Here is a 15,638-nt window from a genome sequence, read left to right as displayed (position 1 = left end):
AAGCTTCAGAGTTCCTAATTGGAGGGGTCAACTTTTTTATATGTGCTGTGGGGGGGTTGCTTACGAGAGCGATGCGGTCTATGACCGATTCCCACCGACCTTCGTCACTTCACTCACAAGCGTCACTTGGAGCATTATTGTCACAGATAATAGTCTCTTCGCGGTACCATCAGCTTATATTTCAACACGCTACAGTCCTCTATCCATCCTCTGAACTGCTCATTTGCAGACTTTCATGGTATGTCATATCACAACCTGGATACGTCAAACTCACATTTCAGCCACACAAGAGTGATACCATGGATCATCTGGACGAAAAAGTCAATGGCGGTCCCTCCATGGAGATCATTGATGAAGTCGTCTCCGTTCGCGATCGTAAGCTCTATTTCCTCTGCATCATCAACTTACCCCTTCATATCATCATATGTAGACGAAGCTTTTGCATCAAAGCACATGCCAGACCTAGGGCATGATGTCAAAGATTTTCAGGTCTATACTTGGCGGATAAACAATTGGAAGAAATTGGAAAAGAGGCTCACAAGTGTTGACTTTGAATGCGGTGGTCACAAATGGTTAGTCTATCACAGGGCGCTCTTCCTCTCACCCTCACTTTTCTTAACAGGCGCATACTATTATTTCCCTTTGGAAATTCTAATGCACCACCTAATGACACCGTCTCTGTCTACCTTGATTACGCTGATCCAAAGAAGTCCCCAGAGGGTTGGCACGCGTGTGCCCAGTTCGCGCTCGTCATTTCCAATCCCCATGACCCCACCATCTTTACAGTTAGCCGTAAGTTCTTCATTCTATTTCACTTGCTCCACAATACCATTACTTCGTAGATGCTCACCATCGCTTTATCGCCGAGGAATGTGACTGGGGTTTCACTCGCTTCAGTGAGCTGCGCAAACTCTTCAATATTCAAGAAGGCCATTCGCGTCCAACTATCGAGGATGAGTCGGCCGATGTTACTGTATATGTTCGCGTACTCGAGGATCCTACCGGCGTCTTGTGGCACAATTTTGTCAAGTGCGTACTCATCCTGCTGATGTCAGGCATCCTTATCGATTCCGTTCAGCTATGACTCCAAGAAGGAGACTGGCTACGTTGGCTTGAAGAACCAAGGCGCGACGTGTTACATGAATTCCCTTCTCCAATCTCTTTTCTGTACGCGTTATTTCCGAAAGGTGAGCATGGCGTTGTCATTTATTATTCAGCTAACGTGGCGTTTAGGCTGTGTACCAAATACCAACCGAAGACGAGCACCCTACCGAAAGCGTACCCCTCGCTTTGCAACGGGTGTTTTATCATCTTCAGACATCAGATCAGCCTGTTGGTATGTATCACGTCAATTCACCCCGTGATCCTTCCTAAAACGTAATCCCCCAGGAACTACGGAATTGACAAAATCGTTTGGGTGGAAATCATTTGATTCTGATCAACAACATGACGTTCAAGAGTTTAACCGCGTGCTCCAAGACAAGTTGGAGACCAAGATGAAGGTATCAGAGTTCGGATCACATGCCCTGCAGTGTCTCATCCCGTCTAGGGTACGAAGGCCGAAGGTGCAATCTCCAAGCTCTTCGTTGGAAAGATGAAGAGTTACATCAAATGCGTGAATGTCGAATTTGAATCATCTGTTTTTGAGGACTTCAACGGTAATATAGATTTTGTCCCATCTAGCACTATCTAACGCGTTATTTGATCCAGACATATCTCTCAACGTCAAGGGAATGAAGAACCTGTACGAGTCATTCAAGGACTACGTCGCCGTTGAAATGATGGAGGGCGAGAACAAGTATCAAGCTGAAGGGTTTGGTCTCCAAGACGCGAAGAAGGGAATTCTCTTCCAATCGTTCCCTCCTGTGCTCCATCTGCAACTAAAGCGTTTCGAGTATGATATCCAACGTGACGCGATGGCGAAGGTTCGTGGCACAAGTCTTAATGTGATTCTCATTGATCAATCTTCTGTAGATCAATGATCGTCATGAATTCCCATTTGAAATCGACCTCGCAGAGTTCCTGGATGAGGACGCTGATCGTTCGCAGTCATGGAACTACAAGTTACATGGTGTGTTGGTACATTCAGGGGATCGATATGGTGGACATTACTTTGCACTCATCAAACCCGATCGGGAGACAAGATGGCTCAAATTTGATGATGATAAGGTCACCCCAGTCACTGATCGCGAGGTATTAGAGGAAAACTACGGTGGCGAACCTTTGAATGGCATCACTCCTCCACTACAACGCAATCAAGTACGAGCTATGAAAAGGTTCACCAACGCGTATATGTTGGTCTACATCCGTGAATCGGCCACCGATGAAATCCTTTCGGCTTGGAAGGACGAAGACACCCCGGCACATCTCAGTGAGTCACCTCTTAACTTAGAAACACGTGTTGCTGACCATAATCCCAGAGCGTCGACTTGAGGACGAGAGACTGCAGATCGAAGCTAAGAAGCGGGAACGCGAGGAGCAGCATCTTTTCCTCACGGCCAAGGTTCGTGATGCCGTCTCGTGTCATTTACCCGTTCTCCTGCTCACGTCAGCTTAGGTCATCACTGATGATACATTTGCTCATCACGAAGGCTTTGATCTTGCTACCTTTGATGAAAAGAACTGGCCGCCGTCGGATCTACCGAGCTTCCGTGTTTTGAAACAAGAGACATACAGTACTTTCAAATCGCGTGTTGCGAGCCACTTCAATCTTCCGGAGAACAAAATACGCCTTTGGGTTTTGGTCAACCGTCAAAACAAGACTGTTCGCCCTGATACTCACATTCCTGAGAATGAACCGACGCTCAGTAAGCTCTCGTCCTTTCGCAGCTATTGATCCCTAATACTTGCTGTAGCTGTCGAGGTGATTCGCAATAATATGGCAGCAAGGCAGAATGATCTTCGTTTGTATCTTGATATAATACCCGATCCAAGCAAGGTATGTCACTATTCTGTGCTGCAGGAAGTTCGTTGACGCGTTGTTGCAGCCTGAGCCACCAGCGGGATCCATCATGATCTTTCTCAAGCACTTTGACATGGCGAAGCAGACTCTATTCGGTATTGGTAAGGTGTATATGTCGAGGAACAGCAAAGTCCTGGATCTGCACCCGCTGATTAATGAGCGGATGCGGTGGGCACCTGGCACTCCTCTGAAGTTGTTTGAGGTGCGCTAGCAGAATTGCCGTTCGGGCGAAGTTCTTACTCTTGACTGGTTGTAGGAAATTAAGCCTGGCATGATCGAGCAGATGAAGCAGAAGCTCACTTTTGCTCAGAGTGAGATTCAGGATGGTGATGTCATTTGTTTCCAGGTCGACCACTCCGAGAAAGAGTGAGTATTCAATCCCTACTCTCGACGATCTATGCTCAATTTTTGTTCAGGATCCACGACCTCGATGCCCAGGGTATGTACGCCAACCCGATACACTTTTACGACTTCCTCCAGAACCGCGTCATGATCATCTTCCGACCGAAGTTCGAGGACCCAGACCACGATCACCCAGAGTTCAGTCTAATCCTCAGCAAGAAGCACAATTATGACATGGTTGGTGCTCTTCCCCTACGTGACAGTGGCTTGAGTAGCTGATAACCTGCCCAGATGTCGACAAAGGCTGGAGAGTTCTTGAGACATGATCCAATCAAGCTCCGATTCACAACGACTCATGCAACGAACGGATCACCCAAATCAGTCCTCAAGCGATCTCTAAACCAGAGCATCCAGGAAATCATGGTTCCGAGTTATATCAATCCAACGACGACCGTCATTCTGTACGAGAAGCTGGATGTAAGCATCGTGGAGCTGGAGACAAAACGAAGCCTCAAGATTATGTGGACGGGGATCCATAATAAAGAAGAGGCTTCATACCCGTTCCTGCTGCCGAAGACGAGCTCGGTCCATGATCTTGCTGATCACCTGGCGAAGCAAGTGACGCTGAGCCCTGGAGGGACTGCCAAGATTCGTGTCTTTGAGGTATCGAAAGATGGGAAGTTCCAGAAGGAGTTTACGGGCTCGGAAATGATTGGGAACATCCCTGAACCTGTTGAGCTTATGCAGAGGTGTGCAAGCTACTACTGGTTGTCTCTTTCTATCAGCGATTTAAACGTGAAACAGGAAATACCTCGAGACGAACTTGAAGCGGACGAAACTAGCAAGACCATCAGTGTCTTCCATTTCAATAGGGAAGTTGCACGAACGCATGGTGTACCTTTCCGATTCGTCGTAAAATCTGTGAGCATCCTTGCCGTTTTACCATGGCTTTATTTTGACGAGTGATTCAAGGGTGAAAAATTCGCGGACACAAAGAAGCGTCTGCAGACGCGAATAGGTGCATCAGACAAGGACTTTGCCAAGTATCGGTTTGCCTTGATCCAAGTGGCTACCTTCAAGCAGCCGTCATACATCGAAGATGGTGAGCGCTCAACTTTATTGCGAAAGCTTGCTGTTTTATGACAACGACACAGAGGACACCATATACGACCACAAATTCGCGCCAGAAGATGTCCTTGGACTGGATCACATAGACAGATCGGGCAAGGCAAGAACAGCAGGAGAGAAGGCCATCGTCATCAGAGGTTGATTGTGAAGCGATATGTACGGTTTGGACTCGGATTGTGTTCTGCGTGGCGTCCTTTATCTTAAGCACATTGTACTTTTTTGTCTCAATTTTACGCAGTATCGACAATCGAGTTTCAGCAAGACATGTGTGCACTGTGCATGTGTATTGCATGAAATGGACAAGGTATGTATGAACATGTGCTAGGGACTACTTCCGTTTCTTACCCTTCTTCTTGGACTGTGGGTGATGTGGCTTGAGTTATTTGAGAGTGATTTGGAAGTGGTACTTACGGATTTTGAAGACGAGGTATCGTGGCTCTCACCATCGCTTGACGCCACGCTCTCTGGCTTTGTACTAGTAGCGCGGGGAGGCATAAGATTATTCGGAGGCTTAACAGGGGTTCCAGGAGCAGAATTTGGAGCACCTCCAGCTGCAGCTGCCGCGAGCGCAGCAGCATGGGCAGGGTGACCAGGTGGCGGTGGTCCGGGCATGAGGACTGGCTGCGGTAGAGGGAGGTCGATCTTGGCTCCTACTTTTCCATACTTTTGTTCTGAAGGGAAGAAATTTAGAAAGTTGTTCGGACATTACACGTGAAGCAAGCACCTTTCTTTTCTCTAGATGCTGGGGTCTCCTCATAGACGGTACGCATTTTCTCATTCGCGATCATCTCACCGGCTGACTGGAATATTATGGTTCCCCATCCCTCGACAAAGGTATTAGCCTCTGCGACGACCTCCATTATTTCTGCTTCTAGCTCTTTCTCTGCTTGCAAGAGACTATTCCAGAGGTCATCGCCAATTGAGCCTTTCTGCAGAAGATTTTGTAGAGCGGGCTTGTCTTCACGGAGTCTAACCACGCGAGAAACGTCTGTCATTGCACGGCGAACAAGAGCAGCTTTAAGAAGGGCTTCATGAGCTGGAGGGTCTGTCTTCTGCAGCAAAGAAACGTAGACATCGCGTTCTGGATGTGAAGAAAAGTATGGTTCGTATAGCTTGCCTGTTACACGTTACACGTCAGTATGCACGATGATGAAACTGCTGGTAGTTCTCACCTGCACTGCGTTTTCTGGAGAAATGGCTGAAGAGTAATAAACTTGAAATGACTATTCCGACGTATAGAACGGGGACCAGGACTGAAGCCATGATGGCAGCTGGAGACGTGGACTTACAAGATTGACCATGACAATAAGCGCCACGCGGCAGCTTTGTCCATATTTGTATCCATGCCGGCAGAGCTGTCGAATTTGGCAATCCTGCTCGCCTCGGTTTCTTAAGTACCGAACTTCACATGCATGTGAGCGGACGCCTTATGTACTTGCTCTTGATCCGAGCACTTATAAGACACATCCTCTGCTTATTACTTCCAGCCAACTCACTACTTTCACTATGATTGGTCGTTCTTCTTTTCTGGCAAAGTCTGTTGCGAGAAATATCTCTACCAATGGCTTTAGGCGTCTGGCTTCCACCAAGGTATTTAATATCACTGCCTTATTCGATGACGTCTTTACTCAGAAAAAACTCTTAAGTCTCTCAAAGAGACACTTCAAGAAGTGATCCCGGCGAAGCAAGAACAACTTAAGAAACTGGTCGGTCACGTTTTCTTCCAAACTTTATAATAGCCTAACATTAGTCCCCATCCTGTAATAGAAAGCCGAGCACAGTCAAGCTGTAGTGGGGGAAATCAAGGTCGATCTGAACAACTTCTCATGACCATAAAGCTTATTGACGCGTCAAATAGGTGGAGAACATCCTTGGTGGCATGCGTGGTCTCAAAGCCATGCTCTGGGAAGCCTCGGTCCTGGACCCGAACGAGGTTCGCGAAAACTTTCGAATTACAGATGACCCGACGCTAAAGCATTATCCAGGGCATCCGTTTTCACGGATTGACTATCCCAGATTGCCAAAAGATGCTCCCCCCAGCACCCGGTGGCAAGGAAATGACAGCTGAGAGCATGCTCTGGCTTCTTCTGACTGGCAAAGTTCCCACCCCGGAGCAAAGTCGTCAACTGTCCGCCGAGCTTGCAGAGAAGGGAGAACTTCCGTCTTTCGTCACGCAACTTATAGACTCGTATGTCCCTGCTACTGTGTCCATAGTCTGTCAATTTAATTTCGTTATTAGCTTACCAAAGACCCTCCACCCCATGACTCAGTTGGGCATGGGTGTTGCAGCTTTGAACCACGACTCCGAGTTCCAGGCAGCCTATGAACGTGGAATCAAGAAGCCGGAGTATTGGACATACACTCTTGAAGACTGCTTGAACCTCATCGCGAAACTCCCTGCCCTAGCGGCCCGTATTTACCGCAATGTTTACCACCCCGAGAGATCTTTAGAATCTGTTGACAAGAACTTAGATCTCGTTGGTTAGTAGTATCTGGCTAGTATCATCTGCAAAGGTATGCTTAGTGTACGTACAGGCAACTACTCCAACATGCTCGGGTTTGGTCAAAACGAGCACTTGACGGAGTATCTCCGTTTGTACATCGCGTTGCACGGTGACCATGAAGGTGGTAATGCTTCGGCTCACACCGCTCGTGAGTACTCCTCTGCATCGATGCTGTACCCATTTTTCACGAGAACGATCAGACCTCGTTGGATCAACGCTCTCTGACCCGTATATCTCCTACTCCGCCGCTCTCTTTGCACTTGCTGGACCTCTTCATGGGTACGCTTCCAGTCATTGCACGTGTAGTTCAAACTTTGACACACTCCTTCAGTCTAGCGAACCAGGAAGTACTGAGATGGCAGATGGCCATGCAGAAGGAGATTGGTGACAACATAACTCATGAGAACATCAGGGACTACCTCTGGAAGACGTTGAAGAGCGGCCAAGTCGTCCCCGGGTATGTCCCTTGTGTGCTGAGTCTGACAGGGCATACCCTAACCTAATGTTTAGATATGGGCATGGGGTCCTGCGTAACCCTGATCCTCGATTCGTTGCTCTCCAGGAATTCTGCAAGACTCACCCAGAGCTGCAAGCAAGTCCTATAATTCAGCTCGTGCAACAGGTCAGGATTGCTATTACCGTCATCTCCTAAATCATACTTATCTATCCGCTTAGACGGCTGAGATTGCCCCCGATGTTCTCAAGGAGCATGGAAAGGTGTGTGTGCTCGTGTGCAAGTGGAGTAATCCTACTGACGTTATTCTGAAGACGAAAAACCCTTATCCGAATGTCGATGCAACTTCAGGCAAGTCCTTCCACACATGGCATAGTCCTGAGTCCTGAGAATCTTTATAAAAGGCTGCGTGTTGTACCATTACGGTCTGACTGAGTTCAAGTACTACACCGTTATATTTGGTGTTTCCAGAGGTAAGATATCGCCCACTAACTTTCTCATATCGCTCATGCGCCGCAATCTAGCTTTGGGAGCTCTGACCCAACTGGTGTGGGCACGAGGTCAGTATTGATGATGGTTTCCGATAGTGAGGATTCTGATATATGTGGTGAATATAGCTCTGGGACTACCTCTCGAGCGACCCAAATGTGCGTATCTGACGAAAATGGAACAAGTGATAGTGCTGATCGGTGTTTTTATTCAGCGTATTCAATGGATGCCCTTCAGAAGCTTATCAAGAACTAGATAGACAAGGCACTGAGATCTCTCTCACGGGTCCCCCTGATTTTGTGTGGGCATCTGGCATTATTTTTATTGGAACCACATTTATATCCCGCAAAATATGGGAAGACAATAAGAATGCAATGCATGGTATCGTACACCGGAGAGATTCGAAAGAGTGACAATATCATCAAGAAGGTCAAACTAGATCGATCACTGAAAGACGAAAGAGAGACTAGTCCAGAGTCAGCGAACTCGTGACACCTATGAAGGTGTCGGGTACCAAAAAATGATCAGGAGAGGGTAAAGGGGGTAAAGTAGACTGTCTCATGATGAGCTGTCCAGGTATACCAGAGTATCAGAAACGTCTTGACGTTGGCTGCTGTTGTTGAGGAGGGGGTATTTGTTGTGGGTATGGCTGTTGTGGCGGTGGCGCACGGCCAGGGAGCATAGCAGATGGAGGGCCACTAGGGGGACCCGGCATGCGGTGCTGCTGAGGTTGGGGATGACGTCCAGGAGCGAACCCTTGAGGATAGCCGCTTTGAGCAGGACCAGGGGGGATGGACCCTGGAGGTGGCATGGACCCTGGAGGGGGTCCTTGTCCAGGTGCGAACCCTCGTGGAGGAGGGAACCCTTGTGGGGGACGACCACCCGGGGCGGGTCCTGGCCCTCCTCCTTGGAGATGAGGAGGGGGTGGACCACGGGGTAGATGCTGCTGCTGCGATGGACCAGGGCGTGGTTGACTTTGGGGAGGAGGTGCGGATGTTGGACCGGGGTCATGGAGCGCAACAGGCGCTGGTCGACCGCCAGCGCCAGGAGGACTGTTGGGCATGGGACCGGGTGTGGCAGGTGGAGGTGGGTTCTTCTCGGCGGCCTTCATGATCTCATCGCTGTTTCACGTCAGCGTGGGATAGACACGTGATAAAACGATGAATGACATACTCGAGAAGGTTCAGCACTGCACAGAGAACGACCCATTCGACGCAGTCCTCGTTTCCCTCTCCCAGGGTCTGCCAAACTGCTTTTTCCTCGGGTGATTTTCCAGTAATGCTAATTCTAGTTCCGCCACCGTTTGGACCTGGGGGGTTCTTCTGTACCTTTCCAAATTCGATGCGCTTTGGGGGTATATTGTGACCGGCATAAGCGAAGTAGAACATGCTCCAGAAAGCGGCATTAGGATTTGGTTTGGATATTTGGAAGAGGGGGAGATCAGGGGAATCAGGGGATGGTAGAGAAAGCTTGTAGATGGGTGATATGACGCCTGTGTTTGCAATTGACCACTTTAGATTACGGGAAGCTTCGCATCGAACGGAGCGCGCGGTAGGAGGGTTTGAATGACCAGGGTCGGATGCAGTAGCTTTACCAGGATTCTGGCGTGGGGGGAAAAGCTTTGCGACACAGAGGTCACCTTGGGGAGAGGGAGTCAAAAGGTAATTCTCTGAATTCTAATAAGGAGAGATTAGAAGGGATTTAATATAAGTAATATTATAACATACAAAGTTTGTGTGAAGGTAAGAGTAGAGAATGTTAGACGGTTGACCTGTTGTTTTATTAATTAATGAGCAATTGGAGTATGAGAGGAGGAAGCTTGCCATGAGGAGTTACTATCAGAGTAGGAAGATGGTTTGGAATAGGCGGGTGTGTAGGAGAGGTATATACGGCGTAAATGGCTAAACCACTGAAAATCAGCGATATAGATTTAAGAATAATTGAAACGTACCAGCCATAGATATGATGAGAAGGATGAGGAGCAAGGTTAAGCAACTGGCTGGCAAGTGGTCGTTACTATGATGCTCCGTTGTGACTTCCAGAAAAGGAATACCACCTTAAATTAACTTTTTATTTATTTCAAAATTCATCATAGTGCTAGCGCCCTCGGTGACCAGTCCACGTTTAAGTATCTACAGAGACTCACTAGCTCTTGGCAATTGTGGTTTGTGGACAGTTTTATTGTTGTAGGCATATGTTTAAAAAGTTGTGACTTGTGACGGAAATGTGATGTTGAGTCACAGTGTTTCCTTCATCGATCCTGTCAGTGGCAGTCAGCCCTAGTACGCTACAGCAACGACTTTAGCTTTAATCCTTGGTCAAGTGCAAACGATATAGTGTATCGCAGACTTTTGTTCTGCCATCATTATGAAGGGGCTCAAGAAATCTTTCGTTAGTTCTATTCATCACTACTCGGTATCTATCTTACCTTTTCATGAACAGCTCAACAGGAAGAGTTCTCAAGATTCTTCCTCATCCAAGTCCAAAGATCAAAAATCTATATCTCCTTCAGCAGTAGTTCCTCCACCACCCCCACCAAACACTGGAAAGCCACTTCCTCAACCTGTTTCAACTGGTCTGCCAGGCGCATCAGTTAACAACTCTAGTAATCACTCTCTCACTTCACAAGCACAATCTTCGTCTGGTCGATCCGCTTCTTCTACTTCAATCACTCCTGCTCCACCAGATCGCAGGTACCCTTCCACAGTCAACCCAACCCCCATTCCTCCCATCGTCGTCGTTAGCTCAGACCCAACACCTGACCTAGCACCCCGTTCAGGTCCATATAGTTCTCCAGAGCGCAGCACAATTGGTTTAGATGGTAGTTCCACTCCTCCCCGCGCCAACACTCTCAATCGTCTACGTTCTGGTCCACGTGATACAATCCCTATCGTTGGAAAACCTCCACGCAAGCAGCGTAGCAGTCGCTTCGTCGTCACTGAAAAGGTTGACATTGAAAAATTGCCCCCTTTCTCAGGTAATTACGCGTTCCGTCCATACCCGTGTCGCGTCACTAATTGACTAAATCCAGATACTCCCCTCACCGAGCGTTCTCTTTTATTCATCAAGAAGCTCAATCAGTGCCGGGTGTTGTTTGACTTCAATGATGCGAGTGCAGAACTTAAAGGTAAACAAATAAAGGCACAGACCTTACACGAAATGCTCGAGTATATCACAACTCAGAGGAACGTCATCACTGAAAATATATACCCCGAGGTTGTCAACATGGTTAGTCTCTCATCACACAACATCCATCTTCCACTCACCTCTCAAATCAGTTTGCTGTCAACCTCTTCCGATCAATACCCCCGCCTGTCAACCCCACCGGTGATGCTTTTGACCCTGAAGAAGATGAGCCTGTCTTGGAACTCGCTTGGCCTCATCTCCAGATTGTGTACGAATTTTTCCTCCGCTTCGTCGAGAGCCCAGATTTCAACACCAATCTCGCCAAACGATACATTGACCAACCCTTCGTGCTAAATCTCCTCGAGCTCTTTGACTCTGAAGACCCTCGGGAACGCGACTTTCTCAAGACTACCCTACACCGCATTTACGGTAAATTCCTCAACCTTCGGGCCTTTATCCGTCGGTCGATAAACAACGTCTTTTATCATTTCGTCTACGAATCCGAGAGACATAATGGCATTGCAGAGCTCCTTGAAATCTTGGGCTCAATCATCAACGGCTTTGCCCTACCTCTAAAGGATGAGCACAAGACATTCTTAACCCGGGTGCTCCTTCCCCTACATAAAGTCAAGAGTCTTTCGCTTTATCACCCGCAGCTTGCATACTGTGTCGTGCAGTTCCTGGAGAAGGATCCAGCCCTGGCAGAGGAGGTTATGCTCGGACTGCTGAAATTCTGGCCCAAGGTCAACTCCCCAAAAGAGGTCATGTTCTTGAATGAAGTCGAAGAAGTACTTGATGTTACCGATCCCTTGGAGTTCCAGAAGATCCAGGTCCCGCTGTTCCAGCAACTTGCGCGATGTATCAACAGCCAGCACTTCCAGGTCGCCGAGCGAGCCTTGTTATACTGGAACAACGAATACGTAGTCAATCTCATGAGTGATAATTTAGCCGTTCTCCTCCCAATCGTCTTTCCCGCGTTGTATACAAATTCCAAGAGCCACTGGAACCGGTACGTCTACCTTTCTAATAATAGAATGCTACTCACGTCTCGTTAGGACTATTCATGGGATGGTGTATAATGCACTGAAGTTGTTTATGGAGATCAACCCGGAGTTGTTTGACGATACGATGCAACACTACAAGCAACGGAAAATCGAGTGAGTTCACTGACATTCTACGTTAGTTTAAGATGAACACAAGATGACAGGCAGCAACAACATGCTGTTGAGCGATATGACCAATGGCAGAAAGTCCGCGAGAAGGCAATACAGAATGCTGGCGGGAAGTTGCCTCCTGGATTTCAAGAGGTCGAACGTTTACCCCCACCGCCTCCATCGCCTAGCGATGACTCGGATATTTTGGACTTATCGATGGAGCTGAATGCAGTGTCACTTGATGGCGATATTCCTGGTGACCTGGACGAATCGGGTATCGAACGAGTACCCATGGCTGACCCTGGGTTGGATGTGAGTGGCGCCTCGACCATCTACAATCTTGGTGCATCTGTTTACCACGTGGTTTCAGCGTGAGTTTCCCCATGTTGGAGGTGAGCCTGCTTCTCAGAGTCCTCATGTACGACGAAAGAGCGTTCTTCCTGGCGCGTGCCTTTTCATATTATCAAACCGCAGTTTAAGCTTATACCTCGTGTTTAGTGGATCCGTCTGTAATTCGCGACCTACAAGCCCATCGGAGCTTGGACGATACTCTTGGAATTGGAGGGCATCATACGAATGGAGCGTAACTGCCGACCGCGTATATGATCATGACTGCGAATTGACAAGATACTATCAGACCCACATGACTGACGACATTTTCAATTCAATTCTGCGCTACCTGCCTGTGTTATATTTCTCGACCGACATCGGGGCTATCTTAGTTCGTACACGGCGTGTCATTTTATGTTCTGATGAGCAAGCCTGGAGCATTTTGTTATGTGCTTCTGAAATTTCTACCGTACGATACATATCCTTTATAGAAGTATTTTGGACATTATCGTGACCAACAACATACCAATGTCATTTGTCTGAAAGCGGTGCCGTGGTACCTGGGGCAGGTGAACCCTAGTTTTTCCAAATGAGGAGTATGCCGTGGTTATGTAATCGATCTACGTCAGGGAAGAACCCTCTAGAATACTGAAGGAACGTCCTGGAATGACGAAGAATATCTTTCATATAAAAGATGTCAGTTCGCAGTTGTTTCCCTTCACTGTTATCTTTTTCCTCAGGTGAGCTCGCAGAGCATAAACTTCCTCTAAACACATCCTTAATCCTCTCAAGAATCCTAATCTCTTAAAATGCCTGCCAAAGCTATTGGTATTGACTTGGGCACCACCTACTCGTAAGTTTCGTTTAGGGAGCGTCTTGGACCGCCATACTCATGAAATCATCATTATCTAGTTGTGTCGGCGTTTGGCAAAATGATCGTGTTGAGATCATCGCCAACGACCAGGGTAACCGTACTACCCCCTCCTATGTCTCCTTTTCAGACAACGAACGGTTGATTGGTGACGCTGCCAAGAACCAGGTCGCCATGAACCCCCACCACACGTAAGTTTCTTATCTTTTTTTTCGTTTCTCGCGCTAACGCGTTATGGTAGCGTTTTCGACGCTAAGCGTCTCATCGGTCGTAAATTCGACGATGCTGAGGTCCAGTCGGACATCAAGCACTTCCCCTTCATCGTTTTCAACAAGGGTGGTAAACCTTACATCCGAGTGGAGTACAAGGGGGAGCAAAAGGAGTTTTCTCCCGAAGAAATCTCATCCATGGTTCTCCTCAAGATGAAGGAGACCGCTGAGTCCTACTTGGGCTACGCCATCTCCGACGCTGTCGTCACTGTCCCTGCCTACTTCAACGATTCTCAGAGACAGGCTACGAAAGACGCTGGTACCATCTCTGGAATGAACGTTCTTCGTATCATTAACGAGCCCACTGCTGCCGCTATCGCTTACGGTCTCGACAAGAAAGTTGTCGGTGAGCGGAACGTCCTCATTTTCGATCTTGGAGGAGGAACCTTCGATGTGTCCCTCTTGACCATCGAGGAGGGTATCTTCGAGGTGAAGGCCACCGCTGGTGACACTCACTTGGGTGGTGAGGACTTCGACAACCGTCTCGTCAACCACTTTGCGCAAGAATTCAAGCGCAAGCACAAGAAGGGTAAGTAATTTTCTTGTTTTTTTTCTTCTTAATTCCAGTGCTAATAAAGTCATAGATCTCTCTTCCAACCCCCGTGCGCTCCGTCGTCTACGGACTGCTTGCGAGCGTGCCAAGCGTACGCTATCGTCGGCAACCCAGACTTCCATCGAGATCGACTCCCTCTTCGAGGGTATCGACTTCTACACTTCCCTCACTCGTGCCCGTTTCGAGGAGCTGTGCGCGGACCTGTTCCGCAGCACGCTCGAGCCCGTTGAGAAGGTCCTCCGGGACTCGAAGATCGACAAGGCGAACGTCCACGAAATCGTCCTTGTCGGTGGTTCCACGCGTATCCCCCGTATCGTTAAGCTCGTGTCCGACTTCTTCAACGGCAAGGAGCCCAACAAGAGCATCAACCCTGATGAGGCCGTTGCATACGGTGCTGCCGTTCAGGCTGCCATTCTTTCCGGCGACACCTCTGAGAAGACCCAGGATCTCCTGCTTCTCGATGTTGCACCTCTATCGCTCGGTATTGAGACTGCTGGTGGTGTCATGACCGCCCTCATCAAGCGTAACACTACCGTCCCCACCAAGAAGTCAGAGACTTTCTCGACATACTCGGACAACCAGCCTGGTGTCTTGATCCAGGTGTACGAGGGTGAACGTGCACGCACAAAGGACAACAACTTGCTCGGCAAGTTCGAGCTGTCTGGTATTCCTCCCGCACCTCGTGGTGTTCCTCAGATTGAGGTCACCTTCGACATTGACGCCAACGGTATCTTGAACGTCTCTGCATCTGACAAAACCACCGGCAAGTCAAATCGCATCACGATCACCAACGACAAGGGTCGCTTGTCTGCAGAGGAGATCGAGCGCATGGTCAACGAGGCTGAGAAATACAAGGGTATGTTTTTGCTCTTCTATACTGTTTAGATGCATAAATTGACTTTGTTGTCTTGCAGCTGAGGATGAGGCCGCTGCTGCTCGCATTCAGGCCAAGAACGGCCTTGAGTCATACGCATATAACCTTCGCAATTCCATCACCGACGAGAAGCTTGCTGACAAGTTCGACCCCGCCGACAAGTCGAAGCTCGAGAGCTCCGTGAACGAGACCATCTCCTGGCTGGATGCATCACAGGAAGCATCGAAGGAGGAGTACGAGGGGAAGCAGAAGGAGTTGGAGGCCATCGCCAACCCTATCATGCAGAAGCTGTATGGCGCTGCTGGTGGTGCTCCTGGTGGTTTCCCTGGTGGTGCTCCTGGTGGTTTCCCCGGTGGTGCACCAGGTGGTTTCCCTGGTGCTGGCGAGGATGGTCCTTCGGTGGAGGAAGTCGACTAAAGCAGCCGCCTGTTCTCTTGTTTGACTAGTGTTTTTGTCGCGCATTTTACGTCATATCTTCATCGCATTGCACGGTACGAGTGTGTCATGAACAAATAATGTCTCTACTACAACTTTGTATGCTACATTATCGCATTTCCTAGAATGAATTTTCCTTTCATCTCT

At 48.4% G+C, this 15,638-nt stretch overlaps 6 protein-coding genes across 6 annotated transcripts; 4 read left to right on the top strand and 2 right to left on the bottom strand.

Annotated features, from left to right (window-relative positions):
* Nucleotides 1-102: 102 nt before the first annotated feature.
* On the top strand, nt 103-4,683 carry DFJ58DRAFT_752877 (uncharacterized protein). The gene is made up of 19 exons (XM_041387887.1): nt 103-572; nt 623-792; nt 843-1,029; nt 1,079-1,187; nt 1,234-1,336; nt 1,390-1,502; nt 1,550-1,658; nt 1,711-1,925; nt 1,975-2,371; nt 2,421-2,503; nt 2,558-2,807; nt 2,856-2,938; nt 2,988-3,164; nt 3,219-3,328; nt 3,379-3,541; nt 3,596-4,053; nt 4,090-4,225; nt 4,277-4,406; nt 4,459-4,683. Exons 1-19 carry the CDS (start codon nt 241-243, stop codon nt 4,572-4,574), a joined length of 3,441 nt encoding a protein of 1,146 aa, XP_041251307.1. The 5' UTR covers nt 103-240; the 3' UTR covers nt 4,575-4,683.
* Nucleotides 4,684-5,724, bottom strand: DFJ58DRAFT_752874 (Pre protein translocase subunit Sec66-domain-containing protein). The gene is made up of 4 exons (XM_041387886.1): nt 5,605-5,724; nt 5,157-5,549; nt 4,844-5,103; nt 4,684-4,790 (listed from the first exon to the last, which is right to left on the bottom strand). Exons 1-4 carry the CDS (start codon nt 5,693-5,695, stop codon nt 4,761-4,763), a joined length of 774 nt encoding a protein of 257 aa, XP_041251306.1. The 5' UTR covers nt 5,696-5,724; the 3' UTR covers nt 4,684-4,760.
* A 91-nt stretch (nt 5,725-5,815) lies between these two features.
* On the top strand, nt 5,816-8,241 carry DFJ58DRAFT_752873 (citrate synthase-like protein). Its single transcript, XM_041387885.1, has 16 exons — nt 5,816-6,022; nt 6,079-6,138; nt 6,200-6,238; nt 6,291-6,365; nt 6,418-6,620; nt 6,672-6,913; nt 6,968-7,084; nt 7,137-7,215; nt 7,268-7,393; nt 7,447-7,558; nt 7,612-7,653; nt 7,705-7,741; nt 7,795-7,863; nt 7,915-7,950; nt 8,008-8,037; nt 8,094-8,241. Exons 1-16 carry the CDS (start codon nt 5,939-5,941, stop codon nt 8,132-8,134), a joined length of 1,392 nt encoding a protein of 463 aa, XP_041251305.1. The 5' UTR covers nt 5,816-5,938; the 3' UTR covers nt 8,135-8,241.
* On the bottom strand, nt 8,242-10,053 carry DFJ58DRAFT_752869 (uncharacterized protein). The gene is made up of 5 exons (XM_041387884.1): nt 9,831-10,053; nt 9,703-9,780; nt 9,607-9,650; nt 9,053-9,555; nt 8,242-9,000 (listed from the first exon to the last, which is right to left on the bottom strand). The coding sequence occupies exons 1-5, from the start codon at nt 9,835-9,837 to the stop codon at nt 8,469-8,471; spliced, it is 1,164 nt and encodes a 387-aa protein (XP_041251304.1). The 5' UTR covers nt 9,838-10,053; the 3' UTR covers nt 8,242-8,468.
* Nucleotides 10,054-10,123: 70 nt separating this feature from the next.
* On the top strand, nt 10,124-13,040 carry DFJ58DRAFT_752865 (phosphatase 2A regulatory B subunit-domain-containing protein). The gene is made up of 8 exons (XM_041387883.1): nt 10,124-10,270; nt 10,322-10,856; nt 10,911-11,107; nt 11,158-12,014; nt 12,061-12,162; nt 12,213-12,471; nt 12,530-12,602; nt 12,658-13,040. The coding sequence occupies exons 1-8, from the start codon at nt 10,247-10,249 to the stop codon at nt 12,744-12,746; spliced, it is 2,136 nt and encodes a 711-aa protein (XP_041251303.1). The 5' UTR covers nt 10,124-10,246; the 3' UTR covers nt 12,747-13,040.
* A 180-nt stretch (nt 13,041-13,220) lies between these two features.
* On the top strand, nt 13,221-15,637 carry DFJ58DRAFT_752860 (heat shock protein HSS1). Its single transcript, XM_041387882.1, has 5 exons — nt 13,221-13,342; nt 13,402-13,551; nt 13,602-14,158; nt 14,214-15,038; nt 15,097-15,637. The coding sequence occupies exons 1-5, from the start codon at nt 13,299-13,301 to the stop codon at nt 15,471-15,473; spliced, it is 1,953 nt and encodes a 650-aa protein (XP_041251302.1). The 5' UTR covers nt 13,221-13,298; the 3' UTR covers nt 15,474-15,637.
* The last annotated feature ends 1 nt before the right edge of the window (nt 15,638 follows it).

This window comes from Suillus subalutaceus, assembly GCF_016647625.1.
Source record: "Suillus subalutaceus strain FC151 chromosome Unknown DFJ58scaffold_1, whole genome shotgun sequence".
In the NCBI taxonomy this organism is placed as follows: Eukaryota; Fungi; Basidiomycota; class Agaricomycetes; order Boletales; family Suillaceae; genus Suillus; species Suillus subalutaceus.
Note: the sequence above shows the minus strand (reverse complement) of the source record. Positions and strands in the feature narration are given on the sequence as shown.

Excerpts from the sequence above, each read along its gene's own strand:
- DFJ58DRAFT_752877 (XM_041387887.1), top strand. The coding sequence starts at position 241 with ATGTCATATCACAACCTGGATACGTCAAACTCACATTTCAGCCACACA. Across the intron at positions 1,188-1,233 it reads GTACGCGTTATTTCCGAAAG|GCTGTGTACCAAATACCAAC; the intron begins GTGAGCATGGCG and ends CGTGGCGTTTAG. Across the intron at positions 4,054-4,089 it reads CCTGTTGAGCTTATGCAGAG|CGATTTAAACGTGAAACAGG; the intron begins GTGTGCAAGCTA and ends TCTTTCTATCAG.
- DFJ58DRAFT_752874 (XM_041387886.1), bottom strand. The coding sequence starts at position 5,695 with ATGGCTTCAGTCCTGGTCCCCGTTCTATACGTCGGAATAGTCATTTCA. Across the intron at positions 5,550-5,604 it reads CTCCAGAAAACGCAGTGCAG|GCAAGCTATACGAACCATAC; the intron begins GTGAGAACTACC and ends AACGTGTAACAG. Across the intron at positions 4,791-4,843 it reads ATACCTCGTCTTCAAAATCC|TCCAAGAAGAAGGGTAAGAA; the intron begins GTAAGTACCACT and ends CATCACCCACAG.
- DFJ58DRAFT_752873 (XM_041387885.1), top strand. The coding sequence starts at position 5,939 with ATGATTGGTCGTTCTTCTTTTCTGGCAAAGTCTGTTGCGAGAAATATC. Across the intron at positions 7,085-7,136 it reads TGCTTCGGCTCACACCGCTC|ACCTCGTTGGATCAACGCTC; the intron begins GTGAGTACTCCT and ends GAGAACGATCAG. Across the intron at positions 7,864-7,914 it reads TATATTTGGTGTTTCCAGAG|CTTTGGGAGCTCTGACCCAA; the intron begins GTAAGATATCGC and ends GCCGCAATCTAG.
- DFJ58DRAFT_752869 (XM_041387884.1), bottom strand. Across the intron at positions 9,651-9,702 it reads TCTGATAGTAACTCCTCATG|GTCAACCGTCTAACATTCTC; the intron begins GCAAGCTTCCTC and ends ATAAAACAACAG. Across the intron at positions 9,556-9,606 it reads CTTACCTTCACACAAACTTT|AATTCAGAGAATTACCTTTT; the intron begins GTATGTTATAAT and ends TCTCCTTATTAG.
- DFJ58DRAFT_752865 (XM_041387883.1), top strand. The coding sequence starts at position 10,247 with ATGAAGGGGCTCAAGAAATCTTTC. Across the intron at positions 12,015-12,060 it reads TCCAAGAGCCACTGGAACCG|GACTATTCATGGGATGGTGT; the intron begins GTACGTCTACCT and ends ACGTCTCGTTAG. Across the intron at positions 12,163-12,212 it reads TACAAGCAACGGAAAATCGA|GCAGCAACAACATGCTGTTG; the intron begins GTGAGTTCACTG and ends ACAAGATGACAG.
- DFJ58DRAFT_752860 (XM_041387882.1), top strand. The coding sequence starts at position 13,299 with ATGCCTGCCAAAGCTATTGGTATTGACTTGGGCACCACCTACTC. Across the intron at positions 13,343-13,401 it reads GACTTGGGCACCACCTACTC|TTGTGTCGGCGTTTGGCAAA; the intron begins GTAAGTTTCGTT and ends ATCATTATCTAG. Across the intron at positions 14,159-14,213 it reads CAAGCGCAAGCACAAGAAGG|ATCTCTCTTCCAACCCCCGT; the intron begins GTAAGTAATTTT and ends ATAAAGTCATAG.